The sequence below is a fragment of the Myodes glareolus genome, chromosome X (assembly GCF_982192425.1).
Source record: "Myodes glareolus chromosome X, mMyoGla1.1, whole genome shotgun sequence".
In the NCBI taxonomy this organism is placed as follows: domain Eukaryota; kingdom Metazoa; phylum Chordata; class Mammalia; order Rodentia; family Cricetidae; genus Myodes; species Myodes glareolus.
In genome coordinates, this window is record NC_142053.1 from 90725036 (window position 1) to 90751815 (window position 26780).

Genomic DNA, 26780 nt, shown 5'->3' on the forward strand with positions numbered 1-26780 from the left:
CCTTGTGTACTGCTATTACTAGTTTGAGTCTGTTTAAGTAGCTAATAGATTCATTTCTGTCTTCCCTGTGATTTACTGATACCAGAAGCTCATTCTTAAGAAAATCCCCATAAAATAGCATGTTTCAATGGACGTGTTTGATCTGTCTTAATGAGATAAAATGAATTTATTAAAGATACAATAAATACCTAAATTTAAACCTAGAAAGTTTTGAAATTCAACCATACTTACCAACTTGAAAAAAAGAAAAGAAAGAAAAAAATTTTAAAAAATTAAAAAAGGAAAAGTCAGTGTATTTAGAATTTTCTTTAAAAGATCCAGGGAACTTGAAAAGTTATTGTTTTCATGGGTAAATAACATGTCTTTGTCTGCAGTGGACATTCAGACACTTAATTTTAAGCCATTTTCAGTCACTAAATTATTTTATCATTCCTTCAATAATTGTCTACACATAAATCATTCACCAACAGTGTGGAAATACCACTCATTTACTGTTTTAAGAAGTAAACAATAACTGATATTAAGACCTACCTGGTGATAGCCATGATTGTTTTATTCTCAGTACCAGTAGAGTGTTATCACTGTCTATATAACCACTAAAATGTTCAACTTTGCAAGGGGCCCATTTTTACATTTCTTGAAGGCAAGAACCACAAGAGTAGAACTGATAGCAGAAATTAAAATATGTGTGTTGGCTCTGTAATTTTTCAGCAAACTCTATGGTGGTTTAAATGCATTTCTCCATAGGCTCAAGTATTTGAACTCTTGGTCCTCAATTGGTGGCGCTGTTTGGGGGAGGTTTATGAAGTATTATCTTGTTGGAGGAAGGCTTTGAGAGTTTAAAGACTTGTGCCATTTCTAGTTGCCCTCTCTGCTTCATGCTTAAGGTAAGGAATATGAGCTCACAGTATTCTGCTCCAGTTTCTATGTCTGCCTGCTGCCTTTGCCTTGCCATTATGGAATATTAAATCTTTAGAACTGTAAGCAAAAATGAACTATCTCCATTCTGTAAGTGTTCATGGTGTTTTATTATAGCAACAGGAAAGCAAACTAATAAGATCCCTTTCACCAGAATGAATCTAATTTGAATTTCATTACTAGGTTATACAATGCATAGATATATTAGTAACCATTTCTGCTTTCTATTAAGCTATAACCTATACTCTAGCAACTGTAAATTTTTGGTTGAAAAAGGATGAATTATAGCAATGATTCAATTGCTAGACAATTGCTAGGGCATTGGCTCAATGGGTAATAGTTATTGCTGTGCAAATGTGAGGACCTGAGTTCAAATCCCCAGCTTTCCTAATGTACATTTCTATAACCTCAGTGCTGTGGGGAGTAGAGACAGGAGGATTACTGAAGCTTGCTGGCTGCCACCCTAGTACCAGGTTCAATGAGATACCCTGTTTTAAAGGGGTACAATGAATAGTGTTAGGGCAGGACACCCAAAATCTTCCTCTTGCTTCTATGCACATGTACACATACCTCCATACACATTACCACACACAATTCAGTTAATGGACCTCCTTCCCCCCTAAAAAAAAGCAGCTAGTGAATCTTTTTTTTTTCCATCTGAACTGCTCTAGTACTTTTCCTATTTTCTTGATGGACAAATTTTGTTTTGTAATAGATAACAAATTGATTATTTTTTTTTCTTTGAGACAGGAATCTTACTAGCCAACTCTGACATTAAACTTTTTTTTTTTTTTTTTTTTTTGGTTTTTTGAGACAGGGTTTCTCTCTGTAGTTTTGGAGCCTGTCCTGGAACTAGCTCTTGTAGACCAGGGTGATCTCGAACTTACAAAGATTTGCCTGCCTCTGCCTCCTGAGTGCTGGGATTAAAAGTGTACACTACCACTGCCAGGCTCTGACTTTGAGCTTTTGATTTTCTTGCCTCTACTTCCTAAGTACTGGGTTTACAGGCATATACCACCACCACACCAAAATACAAGTTGATCCTTTAAGACAGCAGTTCTCAACCTATGGGTCATGACCCCCAAAAGACCATCAGAAAACATAGGTATTTGTAATATAGTTCATAGCAGCAACAAAATTGCAATTGTGAAGTAGCAAAAATAATTTTATGGTTGGGGTCAACAGCATAAGGAACTGTATTAAAGGGTCACAGCATTAGGAATATTGAGAACCACTGTTTTAAGATGAAAATTATCTTCTGACTCTTCAGATGGGGTCTGTATGTTAAAGCCATTTGTTTACTTGTAAGTGCACTGTGTCATTCTATTTTTTTGTCAGTCTCAGTATTACTCATCCTTAAAATATATTTCAGTTAACAACAGCTTTCCTTGCATACATTATTTCTTGCTATCAGTGTTCTAGAAATACATTGGCCAATATGGTAGTTACAGGTCATTATTTAAATTTTAATTAACTGAATTAAGTTAAAAGTTCAGTTTCTCAGTCATGCCAGCCACATATCAAGTACCCAGTAGACATAGTAGCCACTATGGGGCTGTGAAATTATATCAAATCAAATAAAAAATTGGCTTCCTTGGTTATACTGGCTGTGTTTCAAGTGTTCATTAGCCATATGTTGAGTCACAGTGTTGTAGACTCTAACTTATGCTTAGTTTAGGGAGGGAGAATTGCAAACTTACTTTGCTATCATTTATGCTTTTTTCTTGAGGTTAATATTTCTAAATACATTTACCTCCTTCTTAGATAGTTTAAAATATGTGAGAAGTTTGGTTTTGCAGATAAGCGGCAATGGAAATTGAAGTAGGAATTAGTGTAATAATTAAAATATTCATTTCTCTTTTCTTCTATGGATATTTGCTGAATTACAGCAGCAGTAGATAGGTATAGGCACAGTGTTCTGCACTAAAAAAAAAGCTCAGCCATCATAAGAACATGTGACTAAGTTCTAGTAATTCTTTTTGTGATAGAGCATCCCTGTGTGTTCCTGAATAGTCTTGAAGAGCAATACTCTTAAAAATGATTCATATAGCTAAGATTCCATGATGTAGAAATTTAGGTCACTTGTACTCTCATTAGATGAAATATTATTCAAGGAGCTTAGTTTGAAAAGACTTTTAACAGAATTTCTCAAGTGTAAAGCTGATATTAAAAGCTTGATGCTGTGTGTTAGAATGTTGAGTGTTATGAATTAATTCAGTAAGGTGTCAAACATATTCTCTATACCCCCTTCTTTTGTTTATATCCATGTTGTCAGAATAAAGGGGAAATTCCAGACCAATGGCTAAGGAGTATATTTTTGCCATGGGTGCACAGTTAGGTTGAAAGATCAGTGTCTTGTAATATAGTCAGATTAGAGCAAACCATTCAGAGGATTATCATTGCTTCTTATGTATATGAAGGGTGTTGTGAATAGGCGAATGTACTAGAGACATATTTCTTGTAGTTAGCAAACACTTTGCCATAGTCAAAGATGGCACAAGTTTTATTAAAATGCTTTTGCAGAGCAGAGACAGTAGATACACTGGGAAATTGTATGGATTTAAAAGAAATCATGTAGTGGTAGTTGTATTAGTGTGATTCTCTATGAATCACTGTTTAAACTAAATTCAGACAGTAAAAATCCAAAGGACAATTATTGCTTTCAAAAACTAATTTACAACTGAAGATTATAGGCATATTCAAAGTATGTGATATGTTTTGACATATGTATACATTGTATAGTGATTACTGTAACCAAACTGATATACAAACACATATATATTATGTAATGATTACTGTAACTGATTGTGCTGTACTTTACATTCCCATAATTTATTCATCTTTAAAAATTTTGTTTTTATATAATATTTGTACTTATTTATGAGGTACAGAATTATATTTTGATATTTATATACAAATGTGTTGTGGTCAAGTCAGGTTATTACCATTTCCGTCTTCTCAGATACTACCATTGGTACGGTACGAACCGTCAGGCTTTTCTTCAGTTAGTTAAATTGTAAATAAGTTTTGTCGCCTAAGTTAAGTAGGCTCTACTTTGGAACATTAGGGTTATTCTATGATATAAGTGCTTACATTCTTTCAGAATTTCATTTTTTTACCAAAATCTTAAGTGCATTTTGATTCATCTTTTCTAAACTTCTTTTCTACCCTTCTTAGCCTCCTTTTAAAAATCTTACATGAATGAGAACAGTTTTATGCTCTTGTGCTGTGCCTGCTTCACTTAACCTTATATTAAAATAAGCATGGTCACGAAAGTATCTCTTTGATGTACTGATTTTGTGTCTTTTGAAGAATATAATCCCAATAGTAAATTTCTTAAATCATATAGTAGTCCTGTTTTCAATATTTTTAAGGAAAATCCACACTTTTTCATTGTGCTTGTATTCATTTACATTCTCACTAACTGGGTATAAAAGCTTGGTATTTGTCTTTTTGTTAATAGCCAATTTTTAAAAATAATGTGTTTGGCTTCCTATTATACCCAGGCTTGTCTTGAAGGTATGTAAGTGTGGTAATAGCCATTCTAACTTGAGTGAGATGGTGTCTCATTGCAGTTTTAATCATTGATTATTTAGATTGTCTCCATATTTTGTGTGAGTAATGCTGTATTACATCTGTGGGTACAGTTATTTTGTTGAAATGGTTATTTCACTGCCTCTGATTTTATTCTCAGAGATCACATGATGGTTCTGTTTTTGATTTGTTTGAGGAACTCCAGCCTGTCTTCCACATAACTCTTAGCAGTTTATATTCTATAACATTGTATAAGGATTTCCTCTTAAGTATATCCTTACTAACACTTGCTACATCTTTTTTTTTTGTAATAACTACCCTAAGAGGTATAAGGTGTATATCTCACCGTGGTTTGGTTTGCATTTCTCTGTTCGTTTGTGATGGTAAGTGTCTTGTAATATACCTCGTGAACATTCCTTTTTCTTTGAAAAAATAGTCAGTTGCTTTGCTATGTTTTTAATCTGATTATTTGTTTGATTTTTTTCTTTTCTTTTTGAGATCTATTACAATTACATAATTTCTCCTTTCTATTTACCCTTCCATATACCCCTTCTTGTTCTTTTTCTTATTCATGGCCCTCCTTTTCATTGATGTTGTTACATGCACATATATTTGTGTATATATATATCTATTCCTAAATATAGTCTGTTTAATCTGTGTGCTGTTACACACACACACACACACACACACACACACACACACACACGATTCTTTTTGCAATTGTATGCAATCTTTATTGGGAATACTAATCCGTTTAAAAGATCTATAATTTGTAAATATCTTCTCTTTTTGTAGGATTTGTTTTCTTTTCACAATTGTCTCCTTTAGTTAGAGGTAGTTTCCTTGTTTAATTTGATGTGTGAGCTATTGATATTATATCCAAAATACCATTCCAAAGATCATGGTGAAGGGGATTCCCCCTTCCCTCCCCCCCCCTTCTTTTTCTAGAAGTCTGTGGACTTTAATTCTTAATTTAAGTCTTAATCCATTTTGAGCTCATTTCTTGATATTATTGAGGAAAGGGTCAAATATTCCTTCACACATGAATTGAATATCTAGTTTCTTCATTACCATATCTTAGGATGACATTCTTTCCCCATTGTCTGTTCTCAGTGCCCTTGTGAGAAGTTTGCTGACCATATATACATGGGCTACTTTCTACTCTCTCTGTTCTCTTTCATTGATCTGTCTAGTTTTGATGTAATCACCCATCTCATTTGGTTATTGAAATTTTGGAAATAGTTTGTAGTGTTGCCTCCACCTTTATTCTACTTTGCCAGAATTGATTTGTCTGTGTAGCTCCTAAATGAAATTTGAATTTACTTTTCTTATTTTGTTGTGTAGATAAAACTATTGAAAATTTTATTTTTATTATTTTTATTGTTTCAGAATTTCATACATGAATATATGTTTTGATTACATCTCCTCCTCTAGTCCCCCTATCATTTTCTCTTCCAACTTTATGTGCTCTCTCTTTAAGCCTGTGTCTATTTAGTCCTGCTAGTATGTACATGGGTATAGGAGTTACATGCCTGAAGAAAACCGATTACCCTTACCCCGACAGCCATTGATTGCCAGTAGCTCCTTAACTAGTGGTGGGACTTTATGAGCTTCACCCTCATTTATGCTTCGATATTGGCTGTCTTAATCTTGTATAAACCTTTTGCACGCAGTCACAGCCATTGTGAGTTATGTGTATAATGGTCCTCTTATGTCTGGCAAGTAATTTTGCTGCAGATATTCACTACCTCTAGGTCTTATAATCTTCTCCCCCTTGGAGGAATCATTGTGCAAGAGGAAGCTAACGTAATTTTGATAGGGTTTCATTGACTTTGCAGATTGTGAAGAATATTCTCATTAATGTATATTGTGTGTGTGCATGGCATACGTACACGTTTGTGTTTGTATTTCTGTGTGTGCACGTGTATGGAGGCCAGAGGTTTACTTTGGGTATCTTCCTTCATCTCTCTGCATCTTATTATTTGCAAAATGAGGAACAAAAATCTTACTGATCTTGGAGCCCACCAAATTTAGCAAGGCTGGCCTCTTGGCCGGTAAGCTTCAGGGAATTGCGTTTCTTCATCTGCCCCGTGCTGGGGTTAAACATGCACACTGCCTCTCCTGGCTTTTATTTAGGTACTGGAGATCCAGACAGAGGTACTGATAATTGCACAGCAGGCATTTCACTTAGTGACCCATCTTACCAACCCCAGAATAGTTTAATTTTTAGAGACAACTGTTTTTACAAGGCTAGTCTTATTCTCATACAAAGTTAACTGAAAAGATAATTGCAGGTAACTATCACTGATAAACATGTGTATATAAATCTTGAAAGGAAAAAAAAAACTCGCAAACTAAAGACTGTAGTGCATAGGATTATATATTATGGTCAAGTAGAATTTATCCCTGATATACAGGCGTGGATTAACATCTACAAATCAACAAATGTGATGCATATTAGGAGACTAAAGGATTAAAATTATCTGATAATCTCAATATATACTGCTAAAACATTTATAGAATTTAAGCACTTTTCATGATAAACATTCCCAACAACCTAGAGATAGAATGATTGTATCTCAACATTGTACAGACTGTTTGTCAAACCCACAACTAACATTATATTCAGTAAGTCCTCCAGGATGAGGAAGGTAATGAAGAGTCCTACCCTTATTACTTCTATTCAACATAAGACTTTTAAGTCCTCGTCAGAACAGTTAGGCAGTAGAAAGAAACAGAAGATACCCAGATGAGAAAGGAAGAAGTCAGACTGTCTTCTCAGAGAATATGCTCTTTCTTAACTAAAGTTTCCTAAAGACTCCACTATAATGTTAGAACTAATAATAATGAATTAATTTAGTAAAGTTACAGGATATAAAAATCAACATGCAAAAATTATTTGTGTTTCCATGCACTTACGATATGAAAGGGATCACAAGACAACTGTACATTTACAACAGCACCAAATAAAATACATATTCAGGATGTAACATGATGGTATTGGATATGGAAGGTTCAATATATATGGAAGGCCCTGGGTTTCATCCCCAGCACCACAAAAAATGCTAAAGTACAAATTTAACTATGATGATAGATTTTCTGGATACTAAAATCTGTGTTTATTGATGAAAGAAATTGGAAAAAAGCACAGATAAATGTAAAGATAATATGTTCATAGCTCTAAAAAAAAGCAGTTCTCTATTAGTTGGCGATATGTGTAGTCCTCACATAGAAAGCAAATATTCTTTTTATTTCTATATTCATTTAAGATATTCTTTGCCAAAGTAACAGCTTGTTATGAGCATGAGTATAGAAAAGAGATTTTTATTCATATTTAAAGAACATCAGTAATAAAAACATTTCCCTAGCTTTGACAAAGAATGCCTTTGTTTAAGGGTTAGGTATGTCTAAGGAAGTGACTCTTGCTAAAATCTAAGGAATAAAATATAATTCATCTTATCTTGTGTAAGAAAAATTGTCCTAACTTGCAAGCTGCTGAGTGCCTAATTTACATTTAAATCTGAAGTAATGAAGCCTTTATTTTTTGCCAGAAACTCCCATTTCTCCCAAATATACTCTCTATCAGGGGGAAAAAACACCTCATTATTTTGCATGGCAATGTGTCTTTGCTAATGCAGAAAAGCAACATAATTTAGGATGAAGGATTAATTTAAACTTACATGCTCTTTTGCAGGTAATTAGCATTATTTCTAGGGATCAAAAGGTGGGTTTGCAGTGCACACTAAAAGGAATAGCTTTATCCTAGTGAATTGCAAAGAAAGGGTACAGTCTTTTTATCACCAGGATCAAGAGGTTTGTGAAAACTGTCATGTGTGTAGAATAGAAGCCCAAGAATTTTAGACCTCATGGGAATTATAGCTGTAGAGAAACTAAAGTTAGGAGTGTATCTATGGAAACCCTTAGGAATAAACAGTGTTTATACTTACTTAAATAATTTCTGAATGTTGTACAAATGACCCTTTAATTTATACTTTCTGGATTAGTAAAAAATGGTAATATCTTTTTTTACATATTGCCCCTTCCTTAATAAAAATTTTTGGTTTTTTGCTAATAATAAGTGTCCTTTGAGGCATTTCCACCTTCACCATAGTTGGTTATCTTTCTAATGTTTGTTAGTTTTCTAATTTTCAAACTCAGAAACTGTTGGCTTTCTATTTGCTTGGAGCTCCTTTTTCACATTTTCTATGACCTTTGCTCTTGACATTTGCTGTAAATGTATGCCTTCATTTTTCAAATCTTTTTAAGTTTTTAGGTGGGGTCTCAACTGTATGTAGGTAACTGGCTGGTCTGGATCTCACTAAGTAGACCAGGCTTAAACTCTTAAAAAAATCTTAATGCATATTCTGACATTAGCTTTTGCCTTCTTTCTATCCTCAACTGTAACATCGTTTGTCTCACAGGATTTAATCATAGTTAGTAGATTTTTAATTTTCAAGACAGGGTTTCTCTGTGTAGCTTTGGAGCCTGTCCTGGAACTAGCTTTTGTAGACCAAGCTGGCCTTGATCTCACAGAGTTCAGTTTGTCTCTGCCTCCCAAGTGCTGAGATTAAAGGCTTGCGCCACCACAGCCCTAACTTTTTAGTAGATTTTTTTTATATTCCAAAACAGAATTTTTTATATTCCAAATGGAAATTTTAAAGATGTCCACTAAAATACCTAGGAATGAATTTTGAAGAGTGCAAGTTTTGCTTAAGAGTAGACCTGAGAATTTAGCTCTGTATTCTACAAATATATATAAATATTCATGTTTGCAAAAGTTTTATGTACACATACACCTTCTACCTACATTACTAACCCCAGTACTCAGGAGGCAGAGGCAGGTGACTGTGAGTTCGAGGCCAGCCAACCTGGCCTACAAAGCTAGCTCCAAGAAAGCCAGAGCTGTTAAACTGAGAAACCATGTCTGGAAAAAACGCAGAAGAAACACACACACACACACACACACACACACACGCACACAAAACCATTTAATTTGAGAATAACTTGAAGTTATTAAACTGCTTGAGGAATTTTGAATGCTTGGTTTTGGTGGCATAACCAGTCATTTATTGACCACCACTTTGGTTTTATGAAGTAAATTAAGTTATTTGTAGCTTTTTGGCATCTCAGTGGTTGTGAAGGCTAAATATTTTGTGGTGCTCTGGCATAAGAGTTATGTATCAAGTGCTTATTTCTGAAAACAGATTGATTATATCATCTTATCCTTATTTTCGTTCCCTAAACCTTGGGGGCTATTGCAGATGGGGTGGGAATGTCATTGATTTCCTCACTGTGCCCGACCAGTAGCCCTGAGTTTGGAGGAAACAAAGAGAGTTCCTTATCAGAAAGAGGCTGTAAGTTCTGTTCTGTGAGTAAACTGCATTTCCTGTGCAAGCATTGATTATAGCTTCTTATTGTCTTTGAATTTATCCACACTCTTTGACTTGCACTTTCAGTTTTTGAAAAGACCATATGTATTGACAGTATGTTGTAACCTTCAAATATTTTAAGACATAAACTGAGGTACTGAGTTCTGTATTGCATAGAACTTTTACTCTGAAAGAAGTTATAAAACTGATCTAGCAAATTTAGGATTATTTTGACTTAATTTAGTATCCCTGACAGTGAGTGTTAGGTTTTTCTTGTGATAATCATTATCTTAGCTAAGATTTATAATGTTCTCCTCAATAATGAGTAGTTTGATTTTTATACTGGTTTCAGGAATACTTGGATAACATGTGAAAGAGATAGAAGTATTTAGGCATTCTTGTAAATAGCCATACTATATCAGAAATTAGGAGAAAGACTTCCATTGACCTCAAAGAACTGAAGTTCAAAGTAAGCCTGAGGTCGTTACTCATTACCTCTTTTCTTTCAAACAGAAAACACTTGGGTTTCTGTGGACAAGGCTGCTTTTTAATGGCATGTTCTCCAAACAGCTGTTAACATCTCCCCCTCCTCAATACCACAGACCACATCTGTTCCCACTGTTGATTAGCTAGAGGGTGGAGAAAGAAGAGAGGCTGTAGCATGTGTAATTACCAGTAATTAATTCTTGTTGAGCCTCCTCATTTCCTTCTATTCTAACTCCACCTACTCTTCTTCCTGTCTCAGTTGTCAATTTTACTTCATGTTGGCTACTTGTGAAAAATAATCTTGATGGCTATACAGCTGTTTTTCTAAGGTTTTATATTCACCTTAGAGTGAAGCTTTTATTTTCTGGTGGCAGAACCTCTTGGTAACTCATATCAAATAAGGAAATACAGAAGTAATTGAGCTTCGAATAACTTTATGTCATGTGTCCTAAATATTTTGGGTTTTGTTATTGTAACATTTTCAACTGTTGACAGTTTTTTACATATCTTCTCTGTTAAAGAGACTATTGCAGAATATGATTGCATGTGAGAAAAACAAGCAAATTTCATGTTTAGTTTCATTGTGCAGTAACATGCGTGGAAACATAATCATGTAGTTAACATATAGTAATAGTCACTTGTAATGACTTTAAAACCTTTTGGGGGAGATGATAGTCTGTTTACTTTCTCTTTGTAATAAATTTTGGTTAAAATAAATAGAGCTTTAAACATTTTGGTTAATATGTCACAGTTAAGAGATGTATCATAGTGTTATTCTTTAATGAAAGTTCATAGTACATGTAATTTATAAATCTTAAAAGCCTAGATTTTCAAAATGTGATATTTCTTGTGAGTCTGATTTCAAGAGGATCAAGCAACACATTAAAAATGCTTCCTTTGTTTTAGAATTTATTTAATGTATCAGCCATGATTGCAATAGGAATAAGATAGCACTGGGAGTAATCGTATCTGCTGAAGAGATGACTTACAAAAATGTGGGCAGACATTAGTAAAATAATAAGAGAAACTGTAAGAACTCTAGGGCAACTAATTGCAGGAATGTTTTCCTCTTCTGAAGGAGGAAAAGGATATATACCTAAAACTCCTGAACATGAGTATGTGGCCCCAGATAGCATTTCCCATTCCTCTGGAGAGAGCCTTGAGAATTATTAACTTTACCTCTAATCTCCTTCCTTTCCTGATCACTGCAGTGATTCCTGTTATCCAAGTCCAGTTAGCAGTTAGTGATACCTGGCTAGTACATTAGGCCAGCCTTCTCACCCAAGTTACTGGAATGGAGTGAAGGTGAGGTATCTGGCATATTTGGAGACTTAGAAAAGTTTGCCTAAACATAAAAAGACTCTATTCGGTAACAAGCATTAGATACTCTTGCAGTATGCATATGTTTAGAATTAGTATGCTTTATGAAAGTCACTTCTCAAGCATGACCTACTAAGATTATATAGATTATTTTAGCTACAGATACAGGTTAGTGATTCTCAAGAGGGACAAATATGTCGATATGGGACTCTTGTCAATGTCTTGAGATATGCTCACATATGTGCTTGTTTTGGATTGATGAAAGAGTTCTATTAGGGCAGGTGTTTACTGGAGAATGTAATCTGAGAAATGACCATTAATTTTGCCAATAAAATTTTACTGGACAAAGTAAAGTTTTCAGAATGAAGCATAGATTACCTGGTTATACATTAACCATGAGGTGGTGATAGGGTTAGTGGGGAAATGAAAATGAAAATATGAAGAAGTGAGGCTACTGTCAATACTCTTAAGTGCAAATTCTCAATATAGTTTGCAGTTCTTAAAGGGTGCAGACTGCTTTTTATTCATCTTCAGTGTTAAGTGTCATGTCTTGAGCACTGTAGACTGTCAGAATATATTTGTCAAGTGTAGTAATCCTTGGTTGGGGAGAAACGGATGCTACAGACACTGGAGTAAAAGGATCCAGAGAGGCTTGAAGAGAAGAGATTCTTACAGAATCTTGACAGAAATGACTGGATTTTGAGGAATTGTGAAGAGCATATTGGTCATTCCACTAAAGGCACATGAATTGCCAGACATCTGACCCTGGCTAGAGCCTTGGGTATTGATTACCTTTTTAAGAAAAGTATCGCAGGTACTGTCAAGTATATTTAAATGATGTCTAACCACTTACCCCCTTTCCCCATCTTGTGTCAACACCCCACCCTTTTAAAGATTGACTACACTGTTTGGTCTGTGCATGGTCTCAAGCTGTGCCTCTTTTCTTTTCAGAGAGATAGGAATGGATCCAAAGAGAAAGGTTTTTTGACTTGGTGTGATTAGTTTAGCCCTCTGTTTTTACATTCCTTTAGTCCAGCTCTTGGGTCCCATTGCTTTTAGTTTTAAACAGTGGAAGATATTAAGTTGGAAGTGATCATCATTATTTTGTTTTTACTACACATTCCTTTAGGCTAGTAAAACTCCTTTTATGATTCCCTCAGTTCTGAGCCCCTTGTAAATATTTTTATTTTAACTAGAGAGATTCTGTAGTATTACTCCTAAGATTATAAACATAAGTAGTAGACTGAGATAGGAAAGTATCATTAGTCTTGACCAACACTTCTCAGCTTTTGGGCTAAGATCAAGTGTAGAAAATTTTGACCATTAAGTGTTCATTCTTAGGGTAGAGAGAACTGACATCTGCAAAATATTCTCTGTATCATCTATGTGCTGTGGTACCCATTTTAAAAACTGCCTGTAGAGGAGCCATGCATTTCACTTGGGCAGCAAACCTAGTCGTACTGCTTTGGTGGTATTCTTTTGGGTAATATAAGAGTAGCCAGGGTCTAAGATTGTAATGATGTAATTGTTAGTTGACTGAATTTAGAATCACCAAAGAGACAAACCTGGGCCTGCCAAGTAGGACATTTCTAGAGAGAACTGAGAGAAAATGTGTCCTGAATGAAGATGACGCTATCACGTAGGCCCAGTTCCTGACCTGAATTATAGGGGAATGATAGAAAACCAGCTGAGTGTCAGCATTCCCTTTTCTCTGTTTCCTGGTTCACCTTAGCCTAACAGACTAAGGTTTCTGCTATCTCAGCTACCAACTGTTTTCCATACCATGCCTTTCCTACCATATTGCATGGTATCTCTTCAATCTGTGATCTCAAATTAACTCAGTCCTCCTTTATGTTGTTTTTTTGTCAGGTATTTGGTGAGAACAATAAGAAACGGTGGTTAACACAAAGATATTTTAAGTAGCTGCCCATATTATTTTAGGACCTATTTGGCATCAGTGTAAAATCACTATAAGTATGGCGGAAGAGGCTATCCTTTGGAAAAGTGTTATATATAAGATAATCAATTTTGAAATCCGAACTATAGGAAGTAAAATGTCAATATTGGCAAACAGGTGTATTGGGAAAAGTTATTGTTTTCATCTGTGATCATGAATTGGCATTGTGGTAGAATCTTAAGGGATAGAGAATCATAAATTTTTTGGTTTTGTTCATTAAAGAAGTTGATCAGCATGAACCAGTTTTGCCTCACACTCACAGGCCTTGTTGATACCTCTACAAAGACAGACTGCCAGAAGGTCAGCTGATGGGTGTGGAATAGAAAAGGGTGGGTTTAAGGTGAAGCAGAACTTGTGGGAGTGGCTAACCAATGACTGGTCCAACTTGAGACCCACACCAGGAGAGGCAGCCTACTCCTTGCATTGCTTGGATGGCTAGGAACCAGAGATTGGATAGTCCACGAGACCTAGGAAAGAACTGAATACAACTAGAAAAAGAAAAAAAAAGTCAAGGAAATGATTTCTAATGATGCTCTTCTTTATTGGAACCTAGTATAATCATCATCAGAGAGGCTTGATCCAGCAACTAATAGAAGCAGATAGAGAGACCCACAGCAAACCATTAAGCTGAGCTCAGGGTATCCTGTGGAAGAGAGGGAAGAAGGATTGTAGGAGCCAGAGGGGTCAAGGACACCATAAGAATATGACCCACAGAATCACCTAACCTGGACTCATAGAGGCTCACAGAGACTGAACTGACAGTCAGGAAGCCTGTGTATGTCTGAACTAGGTTCTCTGCACATATGCTATGGTTGTGTAGCTTGCTGTTCTTGTGGGACTCCTAACAGTGGGGGCAGGGACTATATCTGATCTTTGGCCTGCTTGTGGGACCCTACTCCTCCTACTGGGTTGCCTTGTTCAGCCTTGGTATGAGTGCAGGGTCTCTCTGTAGACCCTGCTGAAGAATTGAGCCGTCTGTCCATGTCTGGCCCTGGCTGAGGAGGGGAAATATGCAGCTCAGTCACTCAGCCCCCAGTCCTGAGACAATCAGATTCAGTAGGGAGTTGAGTCAACAAGGAACTCCTTTATTTCCTTATGGCTTCCAACTTCTAAAGCAAAAGCCCAGGAATCCCAGAAGAGGAAGGGAAATTAGCCAATCACATCAGCAGTTACTTCTGCAGGACCCATGGCTCCTATTGCCTCTAATGGGGATAATGAGGGCTTCAGGCACTTTTTGTCATCTTACCTCATCTTTAATTCCAATCATCCTTTTTGTAAATAAGTCAGATCTCCTACCCCCTTACTCCCCTTCAGCGCCATCTTGACTGAGAAAATTCTTCATGGGCTTTGTGACGTTACTGCTTTTTAATTTCGCGCCCTTTTCTGTTATGCTTTTTGGTGAGCTGTCACACTTTTGGTGCCAACTGTACCTTTTTCTGTCACTTTTTTTGTGCTAACTTGGCCCACTCCAGCCTCCTTTATGCTTGATTCAGCCCACAATATGAGGGTATGTGTCTAGTCTTATTGTAACTTTTTATACTCTGTTTTGTTGATATCCCTGGAAGGACTGTGTGGATCTGTGGGAAAAGGGAGGTGGGTGAGGGGCTGGAAAAAGAGGAGGGAGGGGAAACTACTGTTGGGATGTAATATATGAGTGAATAAAAAAGGGCAAAGGGGAAGAAGAGAAATTTCTTAAGCTTTTGCCTTAAACCTAATACAAATTTCTTTCTTCTCTTGGTTTAGTTTTTAGTATCTCAATAAACAAAAATCAAGAAAGATGGTTTTTCTCTTGGACAGAAGTTGTTGGAAAAACTTCACTTTCATCTTTCTTATTTCATCTCCTTCAAGATTGAGGAGAGCTATTATTTAAGAGGTTGATTTGTGTTCTTTATAATAATCTTAAGCCTGTCTGTTTCTTTTTGTTTTTATTTTGAAACAGAGTCTTACTGTGTAGCTATCCTGGAACTGAGTGAGTATGCATGCCAGGCTAGCTTTGAATCCAGATCCACCTGCATCTGCCTCCAGAATGCTGGGATTAAAAAAGGTGTGTGTTACCATGCCTTGCCCAGGCATGGTTTTGATAAACAACAAAAGCCTTTGATAGTTAGTCCAGTTTATCTAAGTGATAGAAAAAAATATATCTATGGTATCAACAGTTGTGGAATTTTTCCTCAGCATAATATATTAAAACTAAGCAGAAAACTTTAAAGAACAAAGATGAAAGTGATGTATGTTAGTGGTAGCTTGAGATATTTCAGGAGTGTTGAGATGTGAAGAAGAGCAATGGCCATATTTAGAAAGCTGCCTCAAACCCAAGAGTATCTATTGAAGTAAACTTGATGACAATTTTTTTTCCTGTTCATGAATCATTGTATTCCTATAAAAGCGAAAATTCCTCTTCATCTAAACAAATGGCTTTCACATCTGTTTTCTTAGTTTCTCAAAAGGGTGTTTTTGGCTTGCATTTTTTAAGTGTTTATCTGTTTAAAATGAAATATCATCAAAAGCAATTTGCACATCAAAATCCAACTTGGTGTACAACTAACGAGAATTAAGTCAGGACTGATCCCGTGATGATGTTGGTAGTGGTGTACGAATACATAAAGTGCTTTTTAATTCTACATCGAGAAATTCTTAGGCTGTTGAAATTTTATTGATTTACTTGTATGCCCTTTGGTTTTGAAGACTGATTAGATAACTTTGGAATACATCCTAACATTTAAATGGTCTGTTCTCAGTGTTCTAATTATTATCCTATTGGTGAGGAATTAATTTGTATTTTTGAACTTTTTATTCCCATTTTTTTAGTTCCCCCTATACTGTGTCACTAAGAGATGCTCTCTAGTTACTGTTTTTTTCAAATGCTCTTTGCGCTTTTCTGAAGCATTTGTTCAGTTCCTTAGTTCTATTTGAGTTTGTGCATCCTCAAGTGTTTTGATTTTATCTTTTTAAGTCTTTAGTGTCGTCTTGGGTAACCGGCTGCCATTCCCTTGAGTCCATTTTGCCATTTAAAAATAAAGAATGAGAAGCAGCTGAAGTGCTGGCTCTTTCACAGCTGACAGCAACCTGATCTACTGGTAGGATTCTTTATCTGAGTACCCACATGCCAGTGGTGTGTGTCTCATTCTCACCATGCCATCTGCAGTCATAAGGTCTAAGAGGATAGGAGCGGAGAAGAGAAAGACACCCCCATACACACAAACATCACCACCATTCCTAGTAACAGGAGATTATAGGACTCCTGGCTTCTTACCATCCAGTGGGATCTTTGGGCCTTGATTTTAGAGAAGGTTGTATCAATCCTTCCACCTCCACCTGCTTCTGAGCTCCAGCTGCTTGCCCTGTATAAACAGTGACTTGTTCTGTGAGAACTGTGAGACATTTGCTGTTTTGAAATCTAACCAGTCACAAAGTAGAAAAATCACTTCTGACTTGGTCATAGTTCTCTGGGAAAGTATGAAGGATATAATTTGAATGCTGAGGAGAACCCAGTCTTGTTTTGCTTTATTTCAGTTTTTGAGGCAAGGCTTTACTTTGTAACCCAGGCTTGCCTCAATCTCACTATGTAATCCAGGCTGGTTTTGAATTCATGATGACTGCCATGCTTCTGCCACCTGAGAGCTAGGACTTTTATGTGTGAGCCACCAAGTCTGGATCCATCATCTTTTCTTTGACTGGATAAATTAAATCAACTGCTTTCTAATGGCACAAAATTTGGCGTAAGAAAGAACAACTTTCCCTGCAATATTGGGGGAGAGGCAAAGGAAAGGATGGTTACGTAAGACTAAAGTTAGTTCTTTCATGTGATATAAATTGATCCTTGTTCAGTTTTCCCATGAAACTTATCAACATCATCTCAAAAACAGGCAGAAATGGAGGTTGTACCCTGAAACTGTTTTGGTGACTTGTGAAAAGGCGCAGTGTTCCTCCTTTTTGACCTTGTTCACAATTGTACTAGCCACCTGTTAGGATTGGTCTCATTCAAGGTCATTATATGGTGCCTGACTGTCTGACTGGTAGTCTGTGTCAGATTTGCCAGTGGCCCCTCATTTGTATGACACTTGCCAATTTTGACAGAGAGAACGGAGACATGATAGCTGATAGGGAATGGAAGGTACTGGAGGAATGAAGGATCAAGATCTTGGAGCACCTGTCATTTTAGTATCATTGATTGTGATGTGAGCATTTGTGTAGTTTCCCCTTTCTCTGTTGTGCCTTTCCTGAGTTGTGCTATCTATCTCTCAAGACTGTTATTTGTGGGTTGATATTGTGCTTATTCATATACTGTACATCTTTCAACTAGATTTTTTGTACCCCAAATACTCTACATCCCCTCTGCTCTACTGAGCATTTTAGTTTTTACTTGCCTGATTTCAATCTTCACTTAGATTTATTGTTGTTGTTGTTGTTATTTGTAGTGTGTAGGGGTGTGTGCACACACATGTACACATGCCATGGTGCACATGTGGAGATTAAGATGATAGCCTTCCGGAGTCAGTTCTCTTCTGCTTTTACAAGGGTTACAGGGATTGAACTCGGGTCACTGTGCTTGCCCAGTAAAGTACATTTATCCACTGAACCTCTTGCTAGTCCTGTACTCTTCATTGAAAAGTCCCTAAAGTATGTCCTATTCAATTTCAAAACTGCCTTCCCCAGATTCCTTTTCATAATGAATGATGATGTAGTTGTTAAGTCAAGAACATAAGCATTATACTTGACCCCATTGTCCTCTTACTCCAAGTGCAACCTGTCGCCAAGTCATCTAGAATTTATTTCTTAAATACATTTGATTCTGTATTCCTGCTGACACTTTTCATGCTGTTCAGCACACAAAATGCCACTCTGGTCACTGTGTTCCTACCCTAAATATTTGCTACATCTTTTATTGTCTTAGAGACCTCTTTATGCTGTCAGTCTACCTTGTCACTCTCTCATGTCCTTAATATGATTTTCTTTCATAGTTCAGGCTTTTCTTTATACTCTACCCACTTCCCCTGACCATTCTAACCCTATGTATGTTTTATAGTCTTCCTATTGGAGGAATAAAACTCTTATTTTAAAAACTTTTAGAACAATGTGATTTCCTTTCATTAGCTCTCAGTTTCTGTGTATCAGTTTGTATATTCTTTACATAGTCTTCCTTCATTCTCTTTGTCCTGTTATTCTCTGTGATTCATTTTCCACTTATATGCAGTCTATTACCAAAAACTTTTCTGACTCCAGTTCCAGTGGCTTCTATCATGTACATATATGCATGTGCGTGTGCGCGCGCACACACACACACACACACACAGAAGAAAGGATCATTTCTTTTTGTTTGTTTATTTTTGTTTTATTGAGACAGAGTTTCTCTGTGTCACAGCCCTCCCGGAACTGCTTTGTAGGCTAGGTTGGCCTTGAACTCACAGAGCTCCGCCTGCCTCTGCCTCCCAAGTGCTGGAATTAAAGGCATGTGTCACCATTGCTCTGTAGAAAGAGGTCATTGCTTAATCATTCATCTTTGTGTTCCCTATCAGCTAGTGCATGGTAAATTCAGTGAATTCTTTTTGGTGCATGAATAAATGAATTCTTTGGGTGGGGCTTCTAAACGAGAAGATAAAAGATAATACAGTGCTTCACATATCATTTGTATAAAATACATGAGCCGTGGCCAACTTGGACGAGTAGAAATGCCACTTTGGAAGTGAAGGACAATTTTTGGGGTGGGGGGTCAGTGAAAAGCAGATTCTTACACAAATCTTAAATTACTGCTTCTAGACTGTATTCTATGGCTCCCTCCTAGGTGACTTTTCTCTAATTTCCTTTCATACTTTTTTTCTGAAAATTTAGAACATAATGTGGCAGGAGAAAAAAATGGTTAATAAATGATAACCTGTTATTTGGTTCTTAAATATTTATATTCTAGAAGAATGGCTGTGCAAGTGTCTGTAGTACTTATTTCTCTGAATAGATGAAAACAATTTCTTTTTCCCTGAAACTTGAATATCTTTCTGAAAGTTGTTTCTCTGAAGTGGGCACCTCGATTTAAAGCATGGAATTGTTTTTCTGAACTTCTAATAAGATAGAGGGATACAAAGGATAGCCTTTTTTAAAAACCTTACTATAAGAGGGTGTACTGAAAGGATGATCACTGTTAAACAGAATTTCCTGTATAATTTTAGTTCTGAGCAAAGAAGTTACCTTCTAAAGTATTCAGTGTAGAACTGTCTAAGTCATACTGGGGAACAGGTCAGTGGTAGAGTACTTTCCTGACATTCTTGAAGCCCTGGGTTCAATTTCAATACTAAAAAAATTAGAATAAAAAGGAAGGATAAAAGTTCCTTCTTCCACCTGCCCGTACATGGGAGTAATGAAAAGCAGCACAGTGACTGTCTTGTTGCATACTGATCCTACAAAGGAGACATGGAGAAACCAGAAATGCTTTTGTCAAAATGATGATGGCAATGCATTGGTCACTTTCCAACTTCATGTCCTCTAGACTACCAGCTATGTGCTCCTTCAGGATTGAACTTTAAGCTATGTGCTTAGTAATGACAAGTGACAACTTGTTAGATCTGTCATTTGTTTGTTAGAGGTTGAGAGCTTTAAGTTTTCTAGTCAGATTTTCCCATGACCTCAGTTATAAAGAAAATGTTGCAGATTCTAGAAAATGCTAATGTCCTTTTAGCTGTAAGTATTAACTTGATTGCAGTGCTTCAGAATTGCCCAACTTCATTATCTGAGCATAGCCAGCCTGACGCCTCCTTCTCAAATAGACAATTATGATCAATTAAGCACTTTCAGGCCTTATAGAATACTTAATTTTATTAGTCAATTATTTGTGCTTTGAAAGAGTTAATGGTAGCTACCCAGGCCATTATTAGAAATTAGAATGTCCCAAAATAGAAAGGCTATTTCCTTTGTGTGTGGCACTGCAGTGGAAAATGCCAAGCATAGTTTTTACTGAGTTAAAGGGTGAGGGAAGGCGGGGTGGGGGAGAAAGTTACATGTAAATCATTTAGCCATTAACCTAATGGGTGGGTTTATAAATCCTATTACTGTAAGCCCTTTTCATTTCCACTGAGGCTTGGTTCATGCTTGATCCCACTAATGTAAAATTCATTCCATCTAAGTGATTACTGAAGTAAGACATTTTGAGTCAATTTTAATCAGGTTGTGTGAAACTTGCTTGAGTGCTGATGTTCACTAAAGCATGGACATAGCTTGACCGCATCTTAATTAGCCCCACAAATGAATCAATCAGGGAGTCCACTCTCAGAGCTTTTGAACATGTACATGCTTTTTTTGTGTGTGTGAGGAGAATTTCACTAGTGGTAGGGACTGAAAATGCCCAACTCAAACGCTAGGGACAAGACCCATTGAGTGGGAGTGTTTATAATCTTAGGGACAGTCTAAGAATCCTAAGGAGTCAGAAAGTTCTGTTCTCGTGACTCTTTCGGGTATCTTCAAGGGTACTTAGGTTTAAGCAAATTAAAGTTTCAAATCTGATGAAAAATGAGGACCATCTTCTTAGAAAAATGCATATATTCAAATCTTTGCTAGGAGTTTTAACAATTTTTTTTACTGACCTTAGGTTAATATCCCCTGCTCTAGTTTCAATTTTAGCTTCTTAGGATTTTATTTCTTTTTACAGGGAATTTAATATTTTTAGAGTATACAGGCCCATACTTGAGCTCTTGTGTTAGTGAGTAGATTAGATTTAAGTGTGCTTTACAGCCGTCTCTACAAACTCTCCAGGGTTCCGTGTGAGGTACAACCTCAAGCCCGGCGTTACTGTTCCAGCATAACTTGAACTTCTAAACCAAAGACTTAAGTGTAGACTGAATGGAGAATAATAACTATGTTGGTTGTGAAAGGGGGGTTTCTTTAAGGTTGGAATGTGAATTTATAAAGATCCACAGGACAAATATTCATATTCGAGTAAAGAAATTGTAAGATATGGAAGAGATTCAGTTTAAAATTTGAAACCATAGTTGATGATATTTTAGATTTTTGGATCAAAATTAGAGCCCTGTCAAATTGTAGGGCAATAATTGAGAGATACTGATAAATATCATTAAATGTGTCTTCTGGGGAGTAGAAACCCTTCAGGAAGTATTGTTTTTCAACATGTTTTCTATTCTTTACACATAAGTTACCAGAAGATCTAATTAACTTATAAATTTAGGGTTTAAAACAAACTCCATTTACCTGGAAATGTATAGGAGAATATGATTTCAGTTAAGTTTATAATTGATAGGCCTTTATTGTTGGACTAAAACTTCTTTTCTTGATCTGTTTATATAACCGTGGATTGAGTTGGAAGATTAAAACTGACTCATTTCATTTCTTGTATGAAAAGAGCCAGCCTTTGAATACATATTGTGTGTGTGTGTGTGTGTGTGTGTGTGTGTGTGTGTGTGTGTGTGTAGGAGAGGTCTTCCAGAGATGAATGTTCTGATTTATAATAGCTTTATTCTTTTGAAATGGACCACTGAGTTTTCCTCATTATATCATAACCTGATATGATTATTTATTGAATTATTGCTCTGTGCCAAGAATTGTGTTAGGTTTATTTACAACATGATCTCTGTCTATAACTAGCTTATAACCTCTCAATCTTGCTTCTTGACTAAGAACTATATGGCCTAAAATATAAATGGTACTGATGATGAGAGAGCATGATAAATTTGTAGATGTGTATGTGCACTCTCTGGGAGTAGAAAAAGATAATAAAAGGAATTGGGTGCTTCTAAGTACCACACATATAGCCAGCCACCCACTTATACTATGTGCATAAAGCTATGTAGACAGTCTGTGAGCACTAATGGTTCTAGTTATTTTACAATTACAGCTTTCAAAGACAAAAAGTATGAAAATATATTCTTGAAGTCAGTGTTGTTATTTTTGCTGGATATATTACTGTCTTCCTTTCCTAATACTAAAGAAGTGAGTTTGCTTCAGAAATAAAACAACCAAGTCTAGTAAAGAGACATTTATTCATGTCAAACGTGAAGTTCTAGATTTTTAGATTTGGAGGTATTCCCAGCCTCCTTGTTTAATCAATGAAAACTCAGAGACCTAACTAGTAATTGGTAGTTTAAATCAGGACTCAGGTTTTTTTCACTTCTTCTTCTTTTTTTTTTAAATGTTAGTATTTGTATAATGTTTTATCTTTACAGAGCACTTTTTCAGCATATAGTTCTTTTATTCCAACTCAGTTCAGGGAACTAGGTACAAAGAACACCCCAGTTTTAGAGAAAATAAATTAATGTTAATAGCAGTAAGCGACCCAGTAGCATAAATGCAGTAAATGTTAAAGACAGAAAACAGAATGCTTATTAAGCTTTCAGCACCTATTCTTTGCGCATTTTACGGAGAAAACATATATAAGAACTAAAGACTAAAAATGTGGAGAGAAAATGTAGTGTAAATTCTGTTTAAAAAATGTTCACCAAGTAGAATTGTAGTACTGGGTCTTGCTTGGAAACTGCTGAAATTTAGAGGAAGCACTTAGATGATGGCTGGATTACCAAATATCACAATATTTACATTCCTTTTACTTTCCTATTTCCTATCATTCAAAATCCTTCATTTTGCTACCTCTGTTACGCTAATCTACTTCTAAAATTTTCCAGTTATTTCTAACTCTGTGTCATAAGTAGCCATTATGATTTCACTTATCATTTTTTTATATCTAATTTGTTTGGAATTTAACCTTGTACACTATTTCACTAGAGTGTAATATTTTCATTATGTTTAACATATAGATTATGCATCAAAGTGGGTTTCTTGTTAGTATTTATTAATAGACATAATCTTGGGAGTAGGACCTTGAAACTTTTTTTAACTGTGAAAAGCTGATGCTCTCTATTGTTTAGTGATAATAAATACTATTAATCTGCAATGACACCTAAAAACATTTAATAAGTTTTGAGTGCTTTGCAACACAATAGTATTGTTTTGAAAGAAAATATAAATAAATCCCAGGTGTCTTGCTTGGTATATTAGTAGTAGGCTTAGGTTGCTGCTGTTAGACTTGATGTAGAAAACTTGTACTTTCTGCTTAGTAAACAGCATATTGTAAGTATATTCCAGAACAAACCATTTTCTTTTAAAAACCAATTTTTAAAATTTTGTTTCTAGTTTGTACCATCTTTCTCCAGCCTTCAGAGGCTCAGATTTGGGTTTAAATACTTTCTGATATTATTTTAATTATTGCTTTCCCCACCCCCACCCCTTTCCTGTTTCCCCCTCCTCTTTTCCCCTAAAGGCACTGTTCTGCAAAGCCTGCAATGATTGATATGATGACAGTGCTGTCATTCTTTTTTAACCAAAAAAAAGTCATTTTTGTTCTAGTTATTTTAATAGAGTCCCATTAAAGATGTATTGCTGACTGAAATATCGGCATGAAGGGCTCTCACTGAGCTGAGCCCAGGAATTAAGAAGTCAGGAAATCGGCTGCTGCATTGCAAGAGAGCCTTGTGTGACACCGAATCTCCTGATTGGGGAGATCATTACTGCTATTATGACTCGACTTGCGTAGGAATTTTAAATTCCATCTGAATGTCAGTAATAACCCTCTTAGCAAATTATCCTGAATAAAATCACGAAGGCATTTTATATAATAGGTGTTGAATTACTGGATAGATTTGCTAATTAAATACTCTTTGTTCTGCTGCAGTTGACATTACAGGGTAAGATCTTGAACAATTATTCTCAACAGCTGTACTTTGTTAAGGGAAAAATTAACCACAAAGTTTATTTTTTTACACTTGAAGTTGGCAGATTTTTGAAATGTGCTTGAAAAAATTCCATCATCCAATTGGTAATGAGTAGCTAAATATGCAGGTGTTGCTGTGAAATCAGATAGCTGCAGACTGCCTTATTAATGAATTTAGCAATCTTTTAGAGCCCTGTTTGCTGGCCGCTCGTGCTTATAAAATGATTTTCTGTCAGAATGGCTAGCTTTAATATTAGGCTTGTCACTTTGAAATGAATTTATGAACAGTCATCTTGTATTCACTGTACCTTGTGTCCCGTAGATTTTTCTGGATAACAGTGGCTATTTTTAAAAATGCATTTCTTCAGTGGAGGAAATACCTGTAATGTATAAGTTTTTGATTAATAGTTTCTAGAACATTCACATGGATTGGCTTTTGTAATAAGACTGTGGGATACAGTGAAAAGAAAATGAATCCAAAGGTTCTGCTTCTAGGTCAGACAGTGAACTATAACCTCTGTATCAAACACATCTTCAGGTGAAGTCTCTCAGAGTTTAATTTTCCTCATTTGTTACCTGGGTCTTGTGAACTACCTATCTTTAGGATCTTTCAGCCATTATCCCCCAACTGTTCGTTAGTGGTCCCCATGTACCAGGCCCTCTGCTAGATGCTAAATTTTGTAGTTCACTGCGTATCCAATAGCAGAGCCCTTCCCAATAAACAGTTTGATTTGAGGCCTTAGCCTAAGGCAGCCTTTGGATGATCTTGCTCATTAGTACTTCGATTAGCATTGGACTCAGGGTCACCACAGTATGCACCCTGTAGAACTGCTTCGTTAAGAAACATAAGAGGTTAGCAGTCAGCCTGGTTATAGTTTGTCTGATACCACATCAGATAAACTGAAGAGTTGCAGACTGTGGTGAGAACGTTGACCAGAAGGCATTGTCGCCAGCTCTTAGTAAAAAGCACTGGAAAACATATATACTGAATCTGTAGTGAAAAAGTGACAAATTGTTCTTGTACTACTTCACTTCCATGTAATAGTTACCTTAGTTATTTAGAGAGCTTATGGAGTTGACCATTGTGATGAGAGTCTAGTTTTGTACCCTTGTTTCACTGTGGCTAGGACAGAGAAATTACTTTTTGTCATTTCACAGCTAACAGATGTGGATATTAATAGTAGCCACCTCTTGGAGATCTTGGAGAAAGAAAGGACAGAATGTAGGAAGTGCTCTCAGCATAGCAGTATCTTGCATGTGATTTAGTATCTCTTTGCTCTGTCTCTGCTCTCGATACATCATATTATTACGTCCTCAGAGTCCTTCACATATTAAATATGATACCTCTGATAGGGCCCAAGGTAACATATCTGCTTTTGTCTGTTTTTACGTTATTTTATGTTTTAAAGCATGTAGCCATGTGGGCCTGGGGCAGACCCCATTCATAGTTATCTGCATATTTTTTTTCATTTGCTTTGTATTGAAATCCATCATTTTACTGGGCATTATGCTAGCTCCAGACCATATAGTCACTTTCAAGGAATTTAGTCTAGAAAAGATTTTTAAATTAAATGGAGTACTTTGTTCTTCATCTCTTAAGATTCTGAATATGGGTATGAATTGCTAGATTTTGAGCACTATAAAGCTTTCTTTAGTCATGCAATTCTATTAAAACTTTAGTACTGAGAATAAGTGACCTTCACCATACTATTAAGGGCTGTTTTATTATGCATGATTATTAAAGATATACAGGAATAGATCGTTATTGCCTTTCATATCTCTACTAGGTATCAGCATGATGGCAAACTTAGATTATATTGATGTTACTGTTACTGTTATTTGAGATTGGGTGCTGTGAAACGTTCAAGAGCCTTAAAGATGCTTGGAAATTGTGTTATTTATGCCTTTGTAATTGTGTAATATATTAATGTTGACTTTTCTTTCATTTAGATTTTGATGCACACGAAAGACATGGTACAGAAGGTAATGCTGAACATTGCTTTCTAAAACAACTCTTCAATATCATACCAGCTGACATTTTAATGTTCAAGGGAAATTGCAACCCAAACATACTGAAATTGTTTTTCAGTATACCTCCTTTACATTTATAATCCCTGATAATGGATTGCAGCCTTTTCTCTTGTGTCAGCCCTGATAAGATCTAGTACTAGACCTGCTTGAAGCCTGTCTTTCGGGCAACTTAGTAATGGTGCTAATTAGAGTTTATTTCCAAGCCTTTATAGTGTATGTGTCACAGTGTTGTTTGTTATGATTGATTTTTTGGGGCACACTTCATATTCTACTAAATACTCTTTGAGAATCCACTAAATATTTGTGCCCCAGAATTTTTTAAATCCCTAATTTTACTTCTTAAACTGGTATGACTGCTAAGTCCATGGTAGGATAATTAAATGTAGACCATTTCCTTGCCTTATTCTTCTTATTTTTATTAAATTCCCTATTCTGTTTAAATTGAAACTACATATAGTTAAAT

General features: G+C 35.9%; 1 protein-coding gene across 5 annotated transcripts in view; it reads left to right on the forward strand.

Moving 5' to 3' along the window:
- Pola1 (DNA polymerase alpha 1, catalytic subunit) overlaps positions 1–26780 on the forward strand; it is a 306054-nt gene that overhangs the window by 96327 nt on the left and 182947 nt on the right. For all 5 annotated transcript variants that reach the window (XR_015000445.2, XM_048449783.3, XM_048449784.3 and 2 more), the window contains one exon: positions 26237–26269. Coding sequence is in view for 4 of the 5 variants with exons in the window: in XM_048449783.3 (XP_048305740.1) it covers positions 26237–26269 (33 nt within the window). In the remaining variant the exon portion in view is untranslated. The remainder of the gene's footprint in view (positions 1–26236; positions 26270–26780) is intronic.